The sequence below is a fragment of the Mus caroli genome, unplaced genomic scaffold (assembly GCF_978045245.1).
Source record: "Mus caroli unplaced genomic scaffold, Mus_caroli_1 scaffold_13, whole genome shotgun sequence".
In the NCBI taxonomy this organism is placed as follows: Eukaryota; Metazoa; Chordata; class Mammalia; order Rodentia; family Muridae; genus Mus; species Mus caroli.
The window spans coordinates 119,418,734-119,438,643 of NW_028227268.1; the positions used below are offsets into that span (position 1 = coordinate 119,418,734).

Here is a 19,910-nt window from a genome sequence, read left to right on the forward strand (position 1 = left end):
GTCAGTCATAGTGGTGCCCGTATGCAACACTAGCATTCAAGACACCAAAGAAGGCAGACTAATGCCAGGCCAGCCTGGGCTACAGAGTGAACAACTGCCTTAAGAAAGAGGGAATGGGGCTGGTGAGATGGCTCAGTGGATAAGAGCACCCGACTGCTCTTCCGAAGGTCCGGAGTTCAAATCCCAGCAACCACATGGTGGCTTACAACCATCCGTAACAAGATCTGACTCCCTCTTCTGGTGTGTCTGAAGACAGCTACAGTGAACTTACATATAATCAATAAATAAATCTTTAAAAAAAAAAAAAGAAAGAAAGAGGGAATGTCAAAATTGAGTATCAGTAGGGTCCTAGCAGGTGTGTGTATGTGCAGGAGGCACATGTGCACGTGTGTACGTATGTGTATGTGTCTCTTTGTTAGACTCAGCAACCTGTTCCACCTCATGAAGCCGAGTGTGGCTTTTCCTCTGGGTTCCCCGCCATGCCCTGCCTCTCCACGTCTGCTGTTCCTTCCAAAGGAGGGGGGGGGTTTGAAAGGTCTTGATGCTCTGTTCAAGCTGGGGCCTCTTCCCCCTTCACAGTCTGCCCAGCTGCCTCCAGCTGGCCCTTCCCATCCTTGCTGACCTCCAGTTGGAGAGAAGCCAACCTGCAGCTGTGCTTCCTGTGGGGAACCAGACGTGGATTTCATGTATCCAATCCCATCTGGGATACCAGGCATGGCTGAACCATGGGTGTGTGGGTATCTTCAGAAGGATGAGACCATGGGGCAGTGTCCTTTCTCAGTGGACATGTGATGTCACCCTTAGCCCCATTCTCTGGGTACAGGGGATGAAAGTGCTGGTCTGTGTCTGAGTAGTACGAAGGGAGGCTAAGATGGAGACAAGGGTTGGAGATCTCTGTAGCCATGTTCAGCATCACCCTGCCTGGGGTGCAAGGGGTAGGGGTGTGTGAAGGAGTTGGATGGAGTAAAATCAGAGGTGGCCAGAGTCTTCACTGTCCTAAGGAGGGCTCATTGAACTGCAACTTCTCCTCACAGGCCTTGTCTGGAAGAAGCACCTCGGCAGTGTAGCCGACCTTCTTGGTATGCAGGAGGCTGTAGGTGTTGTCAAAGCGCAGGACATCTGCAAGGACAGAGAGGTGACAGCAGCATAAGGACAGAGTGGTGACAGCAGCATAAAGACAGGAGAGGTGACAGCAGCATAAGGACAGAGAGGTGACAGCAGCATAAGGACAGAGAGGTGGCAGCAGCATAAGGACAGAGAGGTGACAGCAGCATAAGACAGGAGAGGTGACAAGCAGCATAAGGACAGAGAGGTGACAGCAGCATAAGACTGGAGAGGTGGGGCTGGTGAGATGGCTCAGTGGGTAAGAGCACCCGACTGCTCTTCCAAAGGTCCAGAGTTCAAATCCCAGCAACCACATGGTGGCTCACAACCATCCGTGACGAGATCTGGCGCCCTCTTCTGGAGTGTCTGAAGACAGCTACAGTGTACTTACATATAATAAATAAATAAATCTTAATTAAAAAAAAAAACAAACCTAAAAGGTCTCTGAAAAAAAAAAAAAGGACAGGAGAGGTGACAAGCAGCATAAGGACAGAGAGGTGACAGCAGCATAAGGACAGAGAGGTGACAGCAGCATAAGGACAGAGAGGTGACAGCAGTGTAAGGACAGCCCTGTGAGTTTGGGGACAGGCTGAGCAGGCCCATGGGTAGGACTGGAACCTCTAGAACTGTTTGGTATGGTAACATCCCCTCCCCTACTCTTTTTTTTTTCTTCCCTTAGCCAATTGCCTTGGGTATTTGAGTACAATATGGAAAGCTGGCTAAGACTCTACACCACATTGTTTCTGGTGAAACTGACATCAGTTCTAGCCACCTCTTTGGGATGTTTGCAGTTCAGACAACTGGGCAGGCCCCTTTCATGGACCTCTGACAAAAATCCTGGATGCCTAGTTAGCTGTCTCTTAGTGCTGAGCTTTGGCTATTATACAATGCACCTCCTCCCTCACATCTACACTCCAGATCCAAGACTCTGAAGACTGCAACCCTGGAGTCCTTAGTTACAGCCCTACACTCTCCCTGGAAGTTGGACATAGAGGGAACCCAGAAAGACCAGACTGGTCCAAGATAGCTGGCCTTCTTTCCATCACAAAGACAACTGCAGGAAAGCTTGAAGCTCTTACAGACTCCAGCCTTGAGGCAGGTGAGGCTCCCATCCTCGGGCACCATGTGGGCATTGTAGCGCTGGCTGGGCAGCACCTCCACCATCTCCCCAGCCTTCTGCCGCTCCCCCATCCTGGTCTTCAGGAAAACTCCGAAGCCGATGTCTCCACCATCTGAAGCAAACTGCCACCTGGGGCAGATAAGAGTCCACTGACGACCTCCTGTGTGGGCTGGGAGGCCCTTCTGGCTGTGCCCAGGCATATGATAGTCACTGTCCCTACCTGAGCACACAGCCTGGGAACAGGATCTCATTCTCCACTTGGTGGGAGGAGCCTCGGCCCACGACCACACTGTGCTCATACTGTGGCCTCTCCTGATTGCTCAGGTAATAGCGCTTGGGCACGTCACCCCCATAGTTGATCTGTGAGTCAGAGGTGGGTAAGCTAACAGTGGGGCAGGAGGTCTCCCCCTCCCATCCCATGGGCATCCTGTACCTTGGTCAGACACTTGGGGTTACCATCAGGATCAGTCATAGTGCCCCCAAATTCCACAGGCAGCTGGTCAGGGCTCACAAACTTGAGAAGCTCATGTTTCCAGTTACCTGTGTAAGGACCAGGGGCTTCTGAGGGGCTCTAGGAGGCCAACTGAGAGCCCACAGAGGGGACCGCTTGCTTCCCTGAGAGTCTACACAGCACACACAGGAGCTTGCTTTCTAGCTCTTCGGCTATGATCTGGAACTGGAAGCCCACTCTGTGTGCTGAGGAGGCCAGGCCATGGTTGTGAAGAGACTGTCCCGGATGAAGGCGGCCTTTGGCAGCAGCCTCTGTTTTCCAGACAAGCACAGAGTTGGCCCTGGCTAGGGGCCATGGGTGAAGGCACGTACCTCCCAGAATCACTATCTTCTTTTGTGTCACCTCTCCCATGAATGATTTGACCAGGTTGAAGGCCACTGGGAAGAGCTTGGGGGCTGAAACATACAGAACTCCATTGGGAAGCTGGACAAGAGGAAATGCAGCTGCACAAAACCACAGCCGTGGTGATGCACGGGGCAGGAGGTGCTCAGGTCTGGATTCTGCCATGCCCTGCTGCACCTTAGGGCTGTCGGCACGGCGCCTGGTTCTCAGCAGTCAGCAGAGTCCCATAATCTAGTCATAGGGAGTTGGGCACAAACTGAACCCACAGCCAGCCATGGTGATTCCTTGAGGACATCTCTCCTTTTCCTGACTCAGAGTTTTGCTAGGTGACTTTAGAGTCCTTTGGGTGAAAGTAGGTGGGGAAGTCTGCTTTAGATATCCTGTCCCACCCCAAGGGCACCTGCTCGCCCAGTGAGCATGTTTTGTGGGCCAGGTTTTATGCATAATGTTCTCATTCAGCATCCAACTATCTCACAGGGGGTGGGTGCCATGGTGTCCCCACTTCACAACATGGGAAGGCTGAGCCTCAGTGAGATGAAACCCACTTGCTTGAGATGACAGCACTAGCTAGATGTGAACCCAGGCCATCTGGATCCAGGGAATTTGGGATGGCCATTGGAGACAGGGGCCATCCTTTCTCACAGAATATCCATCAGTCAGTTTGGCCCATGGCCACTGGCCCAGTCAACACCAAGATGAGCAAGAAAACAGCAGCAAACATTGAGAAACTAACATGGCTGCCACATACCAGGGCAAGATTTTGCACATTACAGAAATACCAGTCTGCAAAAGAATGGTCTTAAAAATACAAACAAAAATCTTATTCCCTATAACGGGGCTGGAGAGATGGCTCAGCAGTTAAGAACACCGACTACTCTTCCAGAGGTCCTGAGTTCAATTCCCAGCAACCACATGGTGGTTCACAACCATCTGTAATGGGATCCGATGCCCTCTTCTGGTGTGTCTGAAGATAGCTACAGTGTACTCACATACATAAAAGAAATAATAAAAAAAAAAACAAAAACAAAAACAAAAAAATCAAAACCCTTATTCCCTACAAGAGATGACTTAGAGAATTTCTAATTCAAAGGCTTCTTTACTATCACCCCTCCTCAGTCTCCTCTCCCCAGGCACCGACTCACCTCGAATAACGATTAAATTTTTCACCGTCTCAGGATAATTTGCCTCCAAGATGGCAAAAAACTGTGAAGTCAAAATGACATTTGTCATGGTTGTGCCCAGCACCTTGATTGCCTAGACTTCTGCAGCTCTGCTGCAGCAGCAAGAGGCCCACCCTGGCCTTCCCCATGATGTGTGCAGCCTCTCTGGGTTGTCCTTGCTCCTCCTCCTCCTCCTCCTCCTCCTCCTCCTCCTCCTCTTCCTTCTCCTCCAGTGGTCCCACGAACAGCATCTCAAGGCCAGGCTGGTCCACAGGTTCCCTGGAGGCTGTCTCTACTTTCCCATGGATGGGAAGCTGTTGTGTGCGGTGGGTCCCTCTTGACCTGGAGCTGTTGTTACCCTTGTCCCCTGCCTTACCTGCTGGTAGACCTCCACAGCTGGCTTCCATAAGTGCCTCAGACTCAGCCCTTCCATGTCGAACACCATCACCATCCTCTCAATCTTCCTGCCCAGCTGTGTGGAACAGACCAGGCACACTGCTTAGATCTTGATCCACACAGGGCATCCTGGCCATCCCTCTCCTTCTTCTTGCCTCCCACAACCCACGGCAGAGTGGCCTGTCAAGCCCCTGACATGTCCCAAACAGATGGTATTCACCTAGGATGTGAAGGGATGTTGAGTCTGAGTCCTAGCAGAGGCTGTAGGCTCTTTGATTATCATCACAGTTTGCTCAACACTGTCCTGGAGTGTGGCTAAACCATGATTTGGGGGTTGAGAAGATGGCTCAACATGTAAAGGTTCTTGCTGCCAAGCCAATGACCCGAGTTCAACTCCTGGGACCCACGTGATGGAAGGAGAACTGGTTCTCTATCTCCCCACATGCACCATGGCAAGTGCTGGGCTCCTATTTCTGATTCACAAGACCAACAGGGTTGCCCTCTGCACTGGATTCACTCTGAAAGATGCAGAGGTAAGAGTGCCCTTGGGGGCAGGAGACGAGACCTGTCCAGGGGAATATGAGGCCTTCTTGGAACAGAAGCTGCACTCCTGAGGGTTCCATGTATATATGCTTGTTTGCTTTTCAAGAAAGGATCTCTTTGGTCTCAAACTCACAGAGCTCCGTCTGCCTCTGTCTCCCAAGTACTGGGATTAAAGGGATGCACTACCAGATCAGATCCAAATGTGTGTGTGTGTTTAAATATCTGTCTGTCTGTCTAGCTAGCTATCATGTGTAGCAGGTGTGTATATGTGCGCATGTGCATACCATAGCGCTTGTATGGAAGTCATAAGACAGCTTGCAGGAGTCAGTTCTCTCCTCCCACCATGTTAGTTCCAGGAATTGAGCTCAGGTTGTCAGGCATGGTTGCAAGAGCCTTTACCCTCTCAGCGATCTCATTGGCACTAGGGTTTCATATATGTGTGTGTGTGTGCATGTAATAATTTATATATGAATACATGAACATTTACATATAATATATATTCATATATAAAATATATGAAGATACAAAATGTATGGTGATATATGATATATTACACCTGTGATGTATATGATATATATTTTACATATATAATTACATATATTAGTAACTCTGTAGTCTCTCCTTAAATCCCTTGTGGGAAGCACAAAACGTCTCCGGTTGGCCATCAGTTTTCCTAGTTAGAGAATCGACAGAAGTGACTAACTCTGCCATGAGCAAAGCTGGCTGTTCTAAGAAATCCTGAGAACAGAGCTAAGGGCTCTCACTACACCCAGGGTCAATGTCAAGGCCTGGCTTTTTATGTGGGTGCTGGGAATCTGAATGTGTCTTTGTGCTTGCTCAGCAGGCACTTCACAAACTCAGCTAGAAGGAAGACAGGCATTAGTGACCTTAACTGCAGAGTCTCTCTCTCTCTCTCTCTCTCTCTCTCTCTCTCTCTCTCTCTCTCTCTCTCTCTCTCCCTCCCTCCCTCCCCACCAATGCGCGCGCGCGCGCGCGCACACACACACACACACACACACACACACACACACACACACACACACACACACAGATGCTCACTGAGGGATTAAAGAGGGAGAAAACCATACTGAGAGCTGGTGAGTTTTAGAGAGACAAGGTGCTGATCCTTGCGGTACCTAGTATCCCATTTGGACACATTAAGGCCACCACACACCCTACCACCTGAACCGCACCACTCACCTTTTGACTCTGCAGCTCACACTCATGGAGAAGCATCTCACAGACTTTGATACGCTTCCGGATCATGTCCTGCTTAGAGGCTGACATAAAAAGGCCTTTGGGGTCCAGTGTCCCAATGATGTCAAACCACACAGGGCAGCCTTCGTAGTCATAGCCAGACAGACCACCAGAGTCATAGAGTTGGATCACCTGGACACATAAAGTCCTGACTTAAGCCAGCACACACTGCACCATCCAGTGGTGAGATGGGGGAGGGCACCAGCAGGCCTGGGGATACTGCAAGGGGCTCACCTCTGGTGCCTGCCACGTCAGGATCTGGTCCAGGTTCTGCTGATTCCGGAACTCCACATGCTGCAGGGACATGCAGGAGCTGCAGAATCTGTCTGTTCCCAAAGTCTCCCCAAGTATTAGGGACACAAGGCCAGGTCTCTGCTCACAGCCACAAGACTCTACCAGAGCACCCTAGGCTCCTCAGAACTGAGGATGGAGGTGGGAGAAGGGCTTGAGGAGGAGGGGCTCAGGTTTTGTTCAAAAAAGACCCAGGAGGATGGAAAAAGAAATCTGAGAAGGGACAGCCTTTGCTGGCCAGAAACCTGGATCTGCCAAGGGGGTGGGGGAGTCAGGACATAGGGATCCTACCTTTCGGAGCATGTCCTCAGATTTCTTAAGGTCAAAGTTCCGAGCTGCAAAAACATGGGGAGGACTGTTAGGTCTGAAACCGGGAACAAAAGGCTAAGGGAGGTGACATTGGACATACCAAAGTGGCTGTAGATGCCAGGTTCTCCCAGCATCCCTCAGTCCCTACCTGTTCCAGGTTATGGCTGACATAGCTGGCCCCTACCCTAAATTTCTCCAACCCAGGGACTGGGCTGCCCTTCTCTATATAATCCAACCATTTTGGTTACCAGATTTTTTTGGTCTACCCTTACCCTCCTGGCCTCTTGGTCTGGCCCTGCCCTTCCCTGTCTCCTCACAAGGCCTGGTTTAGGCTTATCCTTGCCCCTCGCTATGCTGTCCTTTCTATAGCCTTTCTCCTCCACCATAGCTAGGAGCAGTCCTTCCCTTTTGTCTGTCTTTCTTTCTTTCTTTCTTTCTTTCTTTCTTTTTTCTTTTTTTTTTTTTCATTCAGCCACCAAGCCTGATGACCTGAGTTTGATCTCTGGAACCCACATGACAGAAGGAACAAATCCAATCTACAAACCTCTCCAGCCTCCATGTACACTGGTTGCATGAGTCCTCCCACCCCCTAATAAATAACAAATAAACACATAAACAAATAAATACATTATTTAGAACTGCTAGGATGAGCTGGTCCCTAGAGGCTCATGAGGACAAAATTAGGATGTTCTCATTTTTCCTAATACCCTTAGAATGCACTCTGGGTCCAGAAATTTTGTGTGTAGCACATGTGTTTGCTCATGTGTATGTGTGTGCACATGAATGTGGAGTCTGGGGTCAATGTTAGATGTGTGAGGTTACACAAAGACCATGCTGGGGTTTGATGTTTATATGGATGCTGTGAAAAGAAACTTGGTCTTCATTTGCTCAGCACATAACTTAATGCACTCAGGCCATCTCGCTAGTCCTGGAATATATATATATATATATATATATATATATATATATATATATATGCACACACATACATACACACATATGTATATATACATATATACACGTATATAAATACATATACACACATATACATATATATGTACATATACATATACATACATATACACACACACACACACACACACACATATATGTATTCCCCCCTGTGTGTAGCCCTGGCTGTCCTGGGACTCACTCTGTAGGCCCTGAGGCTGGCTTCAAACTCAGAGATCTGCCTGCTTCTGCCTCCTGAGTCCTGAGATTAAATTAAAGGTGTGTGCCATCTCTCAGCAGACCTTGGATATTTTTTGAGTATCTTTACCTCTGTGAAAGTTTCTGCAGATGTGATTTCTGGTTTTGTGACTCTTCTGAGCGTTCAAGCAATCCTCCTGCCTCAGCCTCCCAAACAGCTGGAACTACAGGCATGCCTCCAGCTCACAGTTACAGTCTATTTTGAGAAACGCCTTGGCAGCTTCTTTTTAATGCTACTAGCTTGCTATCATATTTCCTATTGATGGAACTGAAGTGCAATGCACCACCAGAGATGTCCAAGTGCAAGGTGACTTTCCTGCCAGACAGCCTTTTGCCCTGTTCATGAACCACTTCAAGAAGTGACCACAGAGGCCCCTCGCTCAGCCTCTCCTCTACAAGTCATTTACTGCACGCACAGGAAGCCCATCTCAATCCTCAACGGCTTCAACTGAGCCTGAACTTGTCTCCTAGGGGCTCCAGTCCCACAGTCAGAGACCAAACAATCGTAAGCAGTGGCTTGTCAGTGTGAGCATCACTCCCCGTGTCTGAGAAGAAGCCCTGGGCTTTTAGCCTGCCTTTCCCTCCACCTATGTGCTTATTAGAGTCTCCTGCATCAGTGCTTGTCCATCAAATGGTCCCCACCATCTCTGAACTGCTCAGAGTGGCAGCCACTAGCTGAATGTGGCTACTGAGGAATGCAAGCGTAGCTAGTGAGACAATGGCTTGAAGTCTTAATTTAATCTAATTTTGATAGTTAAATATGTCTACAGACTACCAAATTGAATGTGACACCTCTTGTAGTCTCCCCTCGCACAGCCCAGCCCCTCTTCTCTTCCAGGTTTCCAAAATGCCTTTCCAGGCTAGAACCCAGGTTGTGATCTACTGGCCAGACACAACATTTGGCGAACGAACACGGGACTGAGAAACAGCAAAGGATTTTTGGAAGAGGCACTGCTGGTTTGGAGCTCCATGGAATAATTAAAGGATAAAGGAAATTCATACCGGAGAAGGTATGGGCTAAGCTGAGACAGCGTTAAACCCAAGTGCTGGTTCACTTAGGTTCAGCAGTGAAGCTTAACAGGAGCTGGGTATTATAACAGGCGGTAGGCCGTGGCTCTCCGAAGCTACATTTTTAGGCGTGAGAAAAGAAAGGGTTTATTAAAAGGAAATTAATAATCAGGCAGATTGCATCATGAGGGAGGAAAATGTCCCAAAAAGCAGAGAGAAATTTCAGGAGTGCCATGCTTTGTTCTCTTTGGGCCTTAGAAGTACACAGAAGTAGTACTGTGTCCCCTTTTGTGTCCTGTCTAATGTCTGGTGCACCAATCTGTTCTCGTGTTCAATTCATGTATGTTCGTGTCCAGTCTGTATGAATGAATGTTCAATGTTTTATGTTGGATAATAAAGATGGTATAAAAAACTTTATCTGCAAAGCTGAGAGCTGCCACACGCTTCAGCAAGGAATCAGACACATGGCAGGAGGGCCCCTGCTGGAAAAACTGTTTTAGGAAAAAAGGGCGAGTGCACAGCCTCTTAGTTTTGGAGTAAAAAAGCTGATAAATGGTTCATGATTAATGTGTTTGACAAATGGTAAAGTGCCTTTTATTCTATGATTATAGCTACAAAAATTAATATTCTCTGATTGGTCTAAAATTAACTGCTTCATTTGGTTCTTTTTTATTGATAATATGCTCTGCATGTTTTCACATTCAGCTCATACGTTGTTGGTTAAGATTAATAATTGTTACATTGCTACAGATGGTTAGTGTTAAATTTGATAACTCAAGTTTAGAGTCCTTCTGACACGTGGCATAAGGCAGGCCAAGAGGCTGGGTCTCTAAAGATATTTCTAGTTTAGATAATAATTAATGTGGTTCCTATCCTAAATAGTAAAATTTAAGATAAGATTTAAAACAATGCCTCTTTATTAAAGTGTTAAAGCTTGCTTTAATAGGTATTCATAGGTATTAATTGGCAGCCAAACTTTGTAATATGATAGTAATGCTTTTAATATTGATTTTAAAGATGATAAATTGTTTTAAACTTGGGTTTTGCTTTCCCAAGGTTGTAGATATTATCCTAACTTTGCACAAGAAACTTAAAAGTTATGGTTAAAACGGCCATTGTTCCATTGACTGCCGCTTGTAGTTTGATTACAAATTTAAGACTTGTCTTTCAAGCAGGTTAATTAACGTTCTCCAGCCAGACCAGCAGGCGTACAACCCCCGCCCCCAAAAGCACACAGGTGGCAACTGATATCTTCATTCCAAGGACATTCCAGCACATGGCTTTCAGTCTGAGTTAAAATTTAGGTTTACCAAGAGGGCTAGAAAAGTAGAAATTTCAAATATTAATAGAGATTGGTTTTTATTTTGATAGATGGGCTTAGTCCCTTAGCTGGCCTCTGGCTTTTCACCCTTGCTGTTACTGCAAGGTGTCCTTAGTTCCTCAGGCTATGGGAATAACAGGGATGAGGAAGAAGACTTCCAGCTCCTATTTTAGCCACAAATCGTGGTGTTACTAATGACATAATTCTTGCCTAGGCCTTGCTAAATCTAACGTTGACAATTCTCCTTTAGGAGCTGCACAGTACTCAGAACTGTGCATACTGGTTCGTGATCATATGAATACGGTAAGGGTATCGCTTGGTGCAGAGAACTACTGCAAGGAGAGGTCCAGCTTGACCAGTTCTGAGTCCTCTGTGCATTATACCCGGTTTGAAGGAGGTTGGTATCTAATTCCAGCTAAAAACCAAAAATATCTAAGGCTCTGCCTCCCCTCCCCAAAAGATACCAAGAGCCACAGGTGTGGGTCATGATAGCACCCACGGGAGGAATCGGGTCAATGTCCACCCAAGCCAAGGTTAAAAGCCCACTCATCTACGGATGAGAAAATCATTTGATCACCTCAGTTAAGCATGGCCTTTTTAAACTTAATTAATAGGGGTTAGAGAGGTTGGAGACCGTACTGTTGGAAGGGCAAGCCCTTCACTGCCTCCCACCCTAAAAAAGCCAATTGGCCTTGTACTACGGAGCCGGTCGTTACCCCCTTCTCCCTGTTTCCCGCCTGTCATCCAAAATGCGGAGGAATATCAACTCAGTGTAGAGTGCATTTCGAATTTGTTCAGTCAGGGTTCCAACGCCCTACTTAAAATTCAACTAGGAAGTTACCTATTCAGCACTAATTAGCATTATAAAGTCAGAGCCTACAGCTCAGCGCTATTCTGTTAGTGGTTTACTAGGATAGAAAGGACAGTCTTATCCAGATACGGTTTACCATAAGAAAAGTTAGGGAATCCCACGGAGATGGGTTTTTTTCTTTAGCCCTAAGAATTCAGGCAGAACTATTGAGCATAGATAAATTTTTTGCCTCAGCCCAGCCTTTTCTTTTTTTTTAATTTTTATTAACAACAGGGAGGAGATGTAGTCTCCCCTCCCCCAGCCTGAAACCTGCTTGCTCAGGGGTGGAGCTTCCCGCTCAATCATTCTGCCACGCCCACTGCTGGAACCTGCCGCTTTGCTGTTTGAAGCCATCATGTGATCACCCTGCTACTGGACTCCAAGATTATTTGGTGGGAATTGGGCTCCTCCCCCTTCCTTCATAACGGAGTGCCGAAATAGTAAAATTTGAACCTTGAGCAGAGACCTTTGTCTTGGTTCCTTCCTTATCTCGCGCAGCCCAGCCCCTCTTCTCTTCCAGGTTTCCAAAATGCCTTTCCAGGCTAGAACCCAGGTTGTGATCTACTGGCCAGACACAACAACCTCTAAATATATTAACATTTAAAGGTTTTTGTTCGTTTGGTGTGTGTGCATCTTTTCTGCTCTAAGTTAAAATTCTAGAAGTTTTATAGGTTTCGTGGCTGGTTTGAGTTGTACCTGAGTTCTCATTATATTAAATAATTGGATATTGGGATGGAGAGATGGCTCAGTGGTTAAGAGCACCGACTGCTCTTCTGAAGGTACTGAGTTCAATTCCCAGCAACCACATGGTGGCTCATGACCATCCGTCTATCCGTAATGAGATCTGATGCTCTCCTCTGGTGTGTCTGAAGACAGCTACAGTATACTTAGATATAATAATAAATAAATCTTTAAATAATAATAATAATAATTGGATATTACTTCATATAGGAATTCTACAAGTTTTTGTTGATCCCCTGGGATTTATTTTTTCTTTCTGAAAACCTATAACTTTTTAAAATAAAGTTTCTAAAACTGGATTTTAAAAAGCACAGAGAGAACAGAAGCGAGGAGCAGCCTCCAGGACAGGCTTCCTTCGTGTAGGCCTGATGACCTCATCTTTAACTCAGCATCTTGAAGACAGGGATCATAGCCCTGCCCACAACACAGGCCAGCTTTTCGCCAGGACTGTGCCAGCACATGTGGAGTGGGGACTCACAACCTTGTCTTGCTGACAACTATTTAAACCAGGCGCCTTGTGCCCACGTTCTGGAATGATTTACCTAAAGTACAAACTCTATCCTGTGAGTTAAAGTCATTTCCCCATCCACCAAGCCCTGTGCCATTTCTGGTATTACTTCTCCAGACTTCTGTGACTTCTATAAGAAGCCCCTTCTCTACCATTAACTTCAGCTCCTTCTTTGTGTTTGTTCAATGCCCCCAGGGGACTGAAGTCAAAACCCAGTTTTAAAGATAGTGTTCAGGGCCAAGCTGGGGAGGCCCTGAAAAGACACTGTGGTAAAAGTATTAGAAGACTCGGACAGACAAAGAACAGACTCATTAAAGAAAACAAATGGTTAGTAGAAACAGAAGGTGAACAGCTCTGAGAGAGGAGCAGTTGCCCCCTGAGAGGAAACAACGGGAGTTAGGTTTTCATTAGAGATAAGGGAAGTTACTTAGTTGTCCAGCTGGTCTCCATATCTGGACAGAACAGCAGGCTACTTATAAAGTAGCAGATTTTACAGAACCAGTTCGTTTTCTTGAGACTGACCATTAGGAGAGGGACACATAGGTCCTTTGGAGTTGGGCTCTAGTGTTTGCATAAGAAACCACAAGTCACTGGGGCCAGGCTTCAGGTTCTCAGGTTCTGACTGACAGATTGGGGAAAGGTAAGAACTAGGGAGATGGCTCAGTGAAGTGTTGCCACACAAGCACAAAGACTAGTTCATAGTCTAGCACCTCTGTAATAGCTCACGTGTAATCCCAAAACATGGGAGGCAGAGGCGGAGGCGGAGGCAGAGGCGTCCCTGGAGTGAGCTGTCTAGTTAGACTAGTTATTCAGCAAGTTCTAGGTTCAGCAAGAGGCCCTGCTCAATAAATAAAGTGATTATGGAAAGCACCCAGCAGCAATCTCTGACGGCCACTTGCACCAACACACAGCACACAGTGCTGTAATGTTTGGCCTTTTTAAGTCTATAAATAAAACTCTGCACACTTAGTGAGGCTAAGTCTCAAACTCAGGACAAATGGCTAACTGAGGTGCCTGTTTAACATATCAAAGTGGACTCTGGCCACCAGGCTCTCCTGGCAGCAATCAGTACATACTGACATCTTACAGAGTCATCCTGGCTGGCATGCCCCGCCCCCCCTAGCCTAAACTCTCCAGTCCAGGGGCTGGGCTTCCCTTTCCCCAGCCTCTGGTCTCTGTATAACCTCAGCCACTTTTCCTACCCTGTCTCTAGGTGCTCTAGGTTCCCAGGTACTCCCTTTGCCCCGCCCCTTCCTCTCTCAGCCCCACCCCCATGGCCCAGGTCAGTCTGGACCGGACCAGAGTCTGGCTATGCTCTCCCTCACACCTACAATAAACCAGCTCGACCCATCACTGCAAACAGTCTTGTCCTCGTTTCTCTTTCACTCAGGTGACTCATGCCCACTCTGGAGAGAGAGCCTAAGGTTCAGAGGAGTCAGCGCTGCGCTTTTGAGAGTAGTGGAGCTTAGATTTAGCTGGCCTAGAGCAGGCCGATGGGAAGCCTGTATCACAGCAAGCTTGTTCCCTGCGGTGTCCCACTTGCTGCCTTGCTCCTTTCTCTACGTTCCCTCGCTCTCTGCCTCCCTGACCCCCATGACCTCACCTCGGAGCCATCGCAGAAGGAAGTAGTCATCGGCCTTGGGCAGGGTGGGCAGCAGATCCTGGACATTCTCCCGGAACTAGGAGGCAAAGGATGGGTGTGATGGTCAGAGTGTTCCTGGTCATCTGGGTCAGAGCCTGGGCCCTGGCAGCGCAAACGAGGTGGGCGTGGCCGCCTGTCCCCAGCAAGCCAGTTAGTTACTAGGCAAGCTACAGTGAGAAGCTGAGACAGGAAATTCATTCAGTGTGGCCACGATTGATCGTAAAGACAAACAAGAGGTCCAGTGACCCCCCCTACCTACTAGTGGTCCTTTGTGGTCCAGGAATGAGGCTTAAGTTTAAACAAACGGCAAGTCCTAACAAGGGGTGGGTCTTCCCATCACTGACCCAACATTGTTTGGGCTCCAGTCTGTCCTGCAAGGTGGTCAGAACTGTTTGAATCTCTTCTTGGGAGACAAGTTCCCTGGCTAGTACCAGAGCCTTCCCCTTGGTTCTGGTACATAAGTACCAGAACCCCAGCCTTTTCTCCCACACTCCAGGGTAATTCTAATGAAGGCTAGCCTGGCAGTGCTAGAAACATTACCCCAGAAATTGCATCCTGATGGTTGGAATTAGAGAAGGTTACTCTTTCTGAGTTTCTCTTCCTCATTTGTGAAATGAAGGTAATGTCAAATTTGCCCAATCAAAGGCTTGAATGTGTTTAAAATAAACACGTAAACCAGGTGTGATGGCACAAGTCTGTAGCCCTAGCACTCAGGAAGTTGAGGCAGGGGGATCATGAGTTTTCGACTAGCCTGGGCTACAAATGGAAAGTATATCTCAAAAAGAGGAAGAAAGAAAACCTACAGGGTTGGAGAGAGAGCTCATCAGTTAAAGAGAACTGGATCTTCCTCCAGAGGACCCAAGTCTGATCCCTAGCACTCATATCGAGTCCCACCACCATCTCTAACTCCAGTTTCAGGAGATCCAATGCCCCTCTTCTGTCCCTCTCCGGCACCAGGCACGCATGTGATGCACAGATGTGCATTCAGGTAAAACACTCATATAGTCACACACACACACACACACACCCCTCTATAAGCCTGGGCCTAGTACCCAAGAGGCAGATGTAGGTGGATCTGGTGGGTTTGAAGCCATTCAGGGCTAGATACCCCAAATTTCTTAAAAGCAGCAAAAATAATTGTTATTTTGAGACAAGGTCTTACTGTGTAAACCAGACTGGCCTGGAACTCAAAGAGATCATCCTACCTCTGCCTCCCCAGGGTTGGGATTAACGGTGTATGCTCCCACGCCTGGCTAATAATGATAATCCAACAGAGAATGACAGGGGACTGCATTTGGCTTTGTTCACACAATTAAAAAGGAATATGTGAAAAAAAAAAAAAAGGCCAAACGTAAAGGTAGAAATTCCTACACTGCAGCAATCGGAACATGAGCACTTGGGGCCTGATGATGCACATTTACAGCGTAACACCTAGAGGCCAGTCTGGAAATAACTGGTGCTCTGCAGTTTACTAAAGCCAGCCTCGGGTGCAGCTGATAACCCTGCACAAGTAGCCTATGAGATGACTAAACTTCCAGTTAGCTGCTGTGACAGACCGGCCCGCACCACCTGAGTTGGGGGATTATCACTATGCAGCTGTGCATTTAACGACTTCTCCTTGGGCTGCAGAGATGGCTCAGCGGTTAAGAGAACTGACTGCTCTTCCAGAGGTCCTAGCGACCACGTGGTGGCTCACAACCATCTGTAATGGAATCTGATGCCCAATTCTGACATGCAGATAAAGGGCTCGTATACACAAATTAATAAATCTATAAACAAACAAACAAACAAAAAGAACCCCTCCCAAAAAACAACTTCTCCTCTTTGGCCTTTTTCTTTTTTGGTAAATTCATAGCCGCCCCCCTCTGCCGTCTGTGTGGTGTTCTCGGGTGCACACAGCGGTAGGTTTGAAGCCTGGCTCCCAGCAGGCAAAGGGAGGATTCACACCAGAAAGCAGCCGCTTCCTCAGGAGCCAGAGGAAACTTTGTCAGGGGTGGGGGTTGGAGGGTGTGAAAGGGGCCAGTGCCCTGTAAAAAACAATAACGCTGCACCCATCCTCCCCTCCAGGTGACTCCTAACTCAGCCCCGGAGAGAAGCCACCTTACAGTGCCACACTGAAGACTGTGTGTCTGGAAGTGTGACCACAGTGGTCCACCCTAGCTCAGGAGGACTCTGGAAGGAAGTGATCCAGGGCAAGGCAGTACAGAGCTCTGGGCTGTCCTTAGCCTCCCCCTCCTTCCTCCTTTCTCTTCCTATATGTTTTAAAATAGCAAGCATTTGTTACTTTTAGTTAGTGGAGAAAGCAGGAGTGGCTGGTGGGGTTCTCTATCATAATCCACTCCCAAAGACCATGCTTCCAGTTCCAAAAGAACTCAGGAGGCACCTGGTGCCCTCTGAGACCATCTGCACTGGGAGTCTCATCAGTGGGTCCCTCCTGTTCCACATGGCTGAATCCCCAGGTCCCTTCCTCACCCAGGATTCTCATGTCTCCCTGTAAGGTTCTTCCGCATGGGAGACACTATAAAACAAGCCCTTCATCTCTTGTTCCTTGAGACAGAGTCACTAAATTCAGGCTGGACTTGAACCCACAATCTTCTGGTCTTTGTCTCACAAGGTTTGGGATTCCAGACTTACACACCTTCAGTACCTGGCTTCCTGTCACAATTCTTAAGCTTCCCCTTCAAACGAGGTTGAATGTGAACCTGGGTGGGACTCCCCTTCCTCATAGCCCTTCCCTTCTCCAGGTACAGCCTGCAGGAGGCTCTCAAAAATCAGACCCCCTAACCCCTCTATTTCTCTGTAATAATTAAAAGTAAACAAGTAAGTCTGATAGGGAGAAGACTGGGAACCCGAGCAACAGAAACCAAACCAAACCAAACCAAACACTGTCGCAATCTGGCAGGGCTCTCCTAATCTGCCTGGCAGTAGTCACTGGCCTGGGAACAGAGGCCAGGGATGGGTGGTGGAGCTGTGCTGGAAGGCTAAACTTGCAAACACACACACACACACACACACACACACACACACACACACACACACACACACACACACCATGGCAGTTGCTCAGAGGTAGAGAGAGGTCCTAGCACAGGTGTGCACGGGAGGCTCTGGCTTCGCCATTCAGTCCTTGCATAAAGCTGTAGCCAATGCGGGTCGCTTGGGTACTGCTTGGCTCCCGTGCCTTCCCTCCTGCCTCCCGCCTCACCCCTCACCCTGGCCAGAGCCTCCTGTTGCTGCGGGCTCAGGTCCCCGACTTGTCCTTTCATGGTGCTCTCTGCTAGGCCTCAGCTGCTGCCACCTTCACTGGGCTTTACTTAGCAGGTCTGCTGCTGGTCCCGCCCCAAGGAAGGGTCCCGCCCCAAGGGAGAATCCCTGTTCCTGCCCCGCCCTACCCATTGCTCCCCTGTTTTTGTTTTTCTTTTGTTTTGTCTGCCCCAGGTCATCAAGCCTACCTTAAGGGGGCAGAGAGGTGACCAGATCTCAAGAGGTGTCGTCCTGAGAGTCTGAGGTAGCAAGTGGCCTTCACCTCCAGGTCTTCCCACACTCAGGGCTCTGCCGCTTAAGGGGTGGGACTGTAGGTATGTGGGGAGTGGGTGTTAAGAAAGTGCTCACCTAAGGACCGGTATGTGGAGCACACACTTCCGGAGCCAAGTGGGAGTTGAAAATGCCACCACTTCTGAGTCCTTTTGCCCAAGGAGAGCCCAGCCCCCTCCCTTGAACACAGGCTGCGCTCCACAAATGTTTGCTGGCCAGGAGAGCCCTTATTTGCCAAATGGCTCCAGACCTCTAGAAGTTAGGAGGGATTAGGTAAGACGCGTTTCCTGTGTTAGCAGAATGCCTGGCATGGCACACACAGTTTCAACACCTGTATGAAGGCCGTCAGCTCAGGCAGGAACTACAGGATGGCCCAGGTGGTGAGCCTCTGGGAGGTAGAAGGTGGGAGGCAGCCACACTGAGTAGGCTGACCTCTCTGGGTAGGATGAGAAAACACAAGCTGCCTTGGCATGAATTTTCGGCAAAGCAGGTGACACAGGAGCAGGGAGGAGATAGTGAAACAGGCCACTGAGACCTTTCCCCTCTGTTGTCCCGTGGATCAAATTAAATTTTAGATAGGAGGTGACCAAGCAAGGGCTCAGGTGAGACTATTGTCCATTGGAGATGTGGTTGGTCAGGAACAAGTATGGTCTGTGCTAGGTAGAAACGGCAAATCAGATTTCAATGACTTAGCACCAGAAACAGTAAATATGTTATTCAGTTTTCCTACTTACTTATATATGTATGTTCACATTATTTGTATATTTCAGATATTCTGAAATATACAAAATACACTTAAAAAAAAAAAAGACAGGGTTCTTATGTAGACCAAGATATTTCAGACTCACTATGTAACCAAGGAGAATCTTGAACTCTTGATCTTTCTGCTTCCACCTCCGCAGTGAAGGAATTATATAGAGTCAGGGGCCATCATGTCTGGTATACTGGATAATTTTATATAAACTTGACACAAGCTAAAGTTATCAGAAAGGAGGGGGAGCGTCCTTTGAGAAAGCCTCCATCAGATTGGGCTACTGGCAAATCTATAGAACATTTTCTTTTTCTTTCTTTCTTTTTTTTTTTTGTTTTTTGTTTTTTGTTTTTTTGAGACAGGGTTTCTCTGTATAGCCCTGGCTGTCCTGGAACTGACTTTGTAGACCAGGCTGGCCCCGAACTCAGAAATTCGCCTGCCTCTGCCTCCTGAGTGCTGGGATTAAAGGCATGTGCCACCAGGCCCGGCAGGACATTTTCTTAATTAGTGATCAATGAGAGGATGGCCCATCCCCTTGTAGGTGGTGACAGCCCTGGGCTGGTGGTCCTGGGCTCTATAAGAAAGCAGGCTGAGCAAGCCATAGCAAGTGAGCCAGTCAGCAGCATCACCCCCATGGCCTCTGCACCAGTTCCTGCCTCCAGGCTCCTGCCCTGTGTGAGTTTCTGTCCTGACTTCCTTGAACAGCACTGTGGAAGTGTAAGCTGAATAAATCCTTTCCCTCCCCAAGCTACCTTGGTCATGTTGTTTTGTTTCAGCGATAGTAGCCCTAACTGGGACACCTGGTTTATATGGCTCTGGAGCTGGAACACAGGACAAGCCTTCTACAGACTGAGCTATTCCTCAGATGAAAGGACTCAGGGTGGACTCGCACAAAGTGCATTTATTTTATTATATTCATAGTTTTTAGTTTTTGAAACAGGGTCTCACTACGCAGCCCTTGCCAACCTGGAACTCACTGTGTAGACCAGGCTGACCTTAAACCCACAGAGATCCTCCTGCCTCTGCCTTGCGAGTGCTGGGATGAAAGGCCTATTTTGTAATCGATAGATTTTCTTCTCTAAGGCAGTTTTAGGAGTCAGTGGGGGTTAAGAACTCTAAAAGGACATGTCCCCGGCTGTGGTTTCAGAGGGAATATTTTCACTGACCTACGAACCCTCTATGTTCTGCTTACTCTTTCTCCCCTTTGAGAATCCAGGTTCCTGAGCCTGGAGAGGTGACACGGTGCTTCAGAGCACTTGTGGCTCTCACAGAAACCCAGACTCATTCAGCAGCATCTCTATCAGGAAGCTCAC

General features: G+C 48.0%; 1 protein-coding gene across 3 annotated transcripts; it reads right to left on the reverse strand.

Moving 5' to 3' along the window:
• Positions 1–884: 884 nt before the first annotated feature.
• On the reverse strand, positions 885–18,150 carry LOC110304696 (SEC14-like protein 4). Of its 3 annotated transcripts, none has more exons than XM_029484120.2 (12): positions 17,925–18,150; positions 14,274–14,349; positions 7,016–7,059; positions 6,668–6,727; positions 6,377–6,565; positions 4,614–4,709; positions 4,220–4,280; positions 3,047–3,130; positions 2,658–2,764; positions 2,445–2,584; positions 2,184–2,353; positions 885–1,119 (listed from the first exon to the last, which is right to left on the reverse strand). In XM_029484120.2, exons 3-12 carry the CDS (start codon positions 7,025–7,027, stop codon positions 989–991), a joined length of 1,050 nt encoding a protein of 349 aa, XP_029339980.1. In that variant the 5' UTR covers positions 7,028–7,059; positions 14,274–14,349; positions 17,925–18,150; the 3' UTR covers positions 885–988. The 3 variants fall into 3 exon arrangements, with proteins under 3 accessions (XP_029339980.1, XP_029339981.1, XP_021031884.1); XM_029484121.2 differs by lacking the exon at positions 17,925–18,150 and adding an exon at positions 17,765–17,882; XM_021176225.1 differs by lacking the exon at positions 17,925–18,150 and adding an exon at positions 17,525–17,639.
• Positions 18,151–19,910: the final 1,760 nt, after the last annotated feature.

Excerpts from the sequence above, each read along its gene's own strand:
- LOC110304696 (XM_021176225.1), bottom strand. The coding sequence starts at position 17,578 with ATGAAAGGACAAGTCGGGGACCTGAGCCCGCAGCAACAGGAGGCTCTG. Across the intron at positions 7,060-14,273 it reads CCTTCTGCGATGGCTCCGAG|CTCGGAACTTTGACCTTAAG; the intron begins GTGAGGTCATGG and ends ATGTTTTTGCAG. Across the intron at positions 4,281-4,613 it reads CTGTGGAGGTCTACCAGCAG|TTTTTTGCCATCTTGGAGGC; the intron begins GTAAGGCAGGGG and ends TTGACTTCACAG.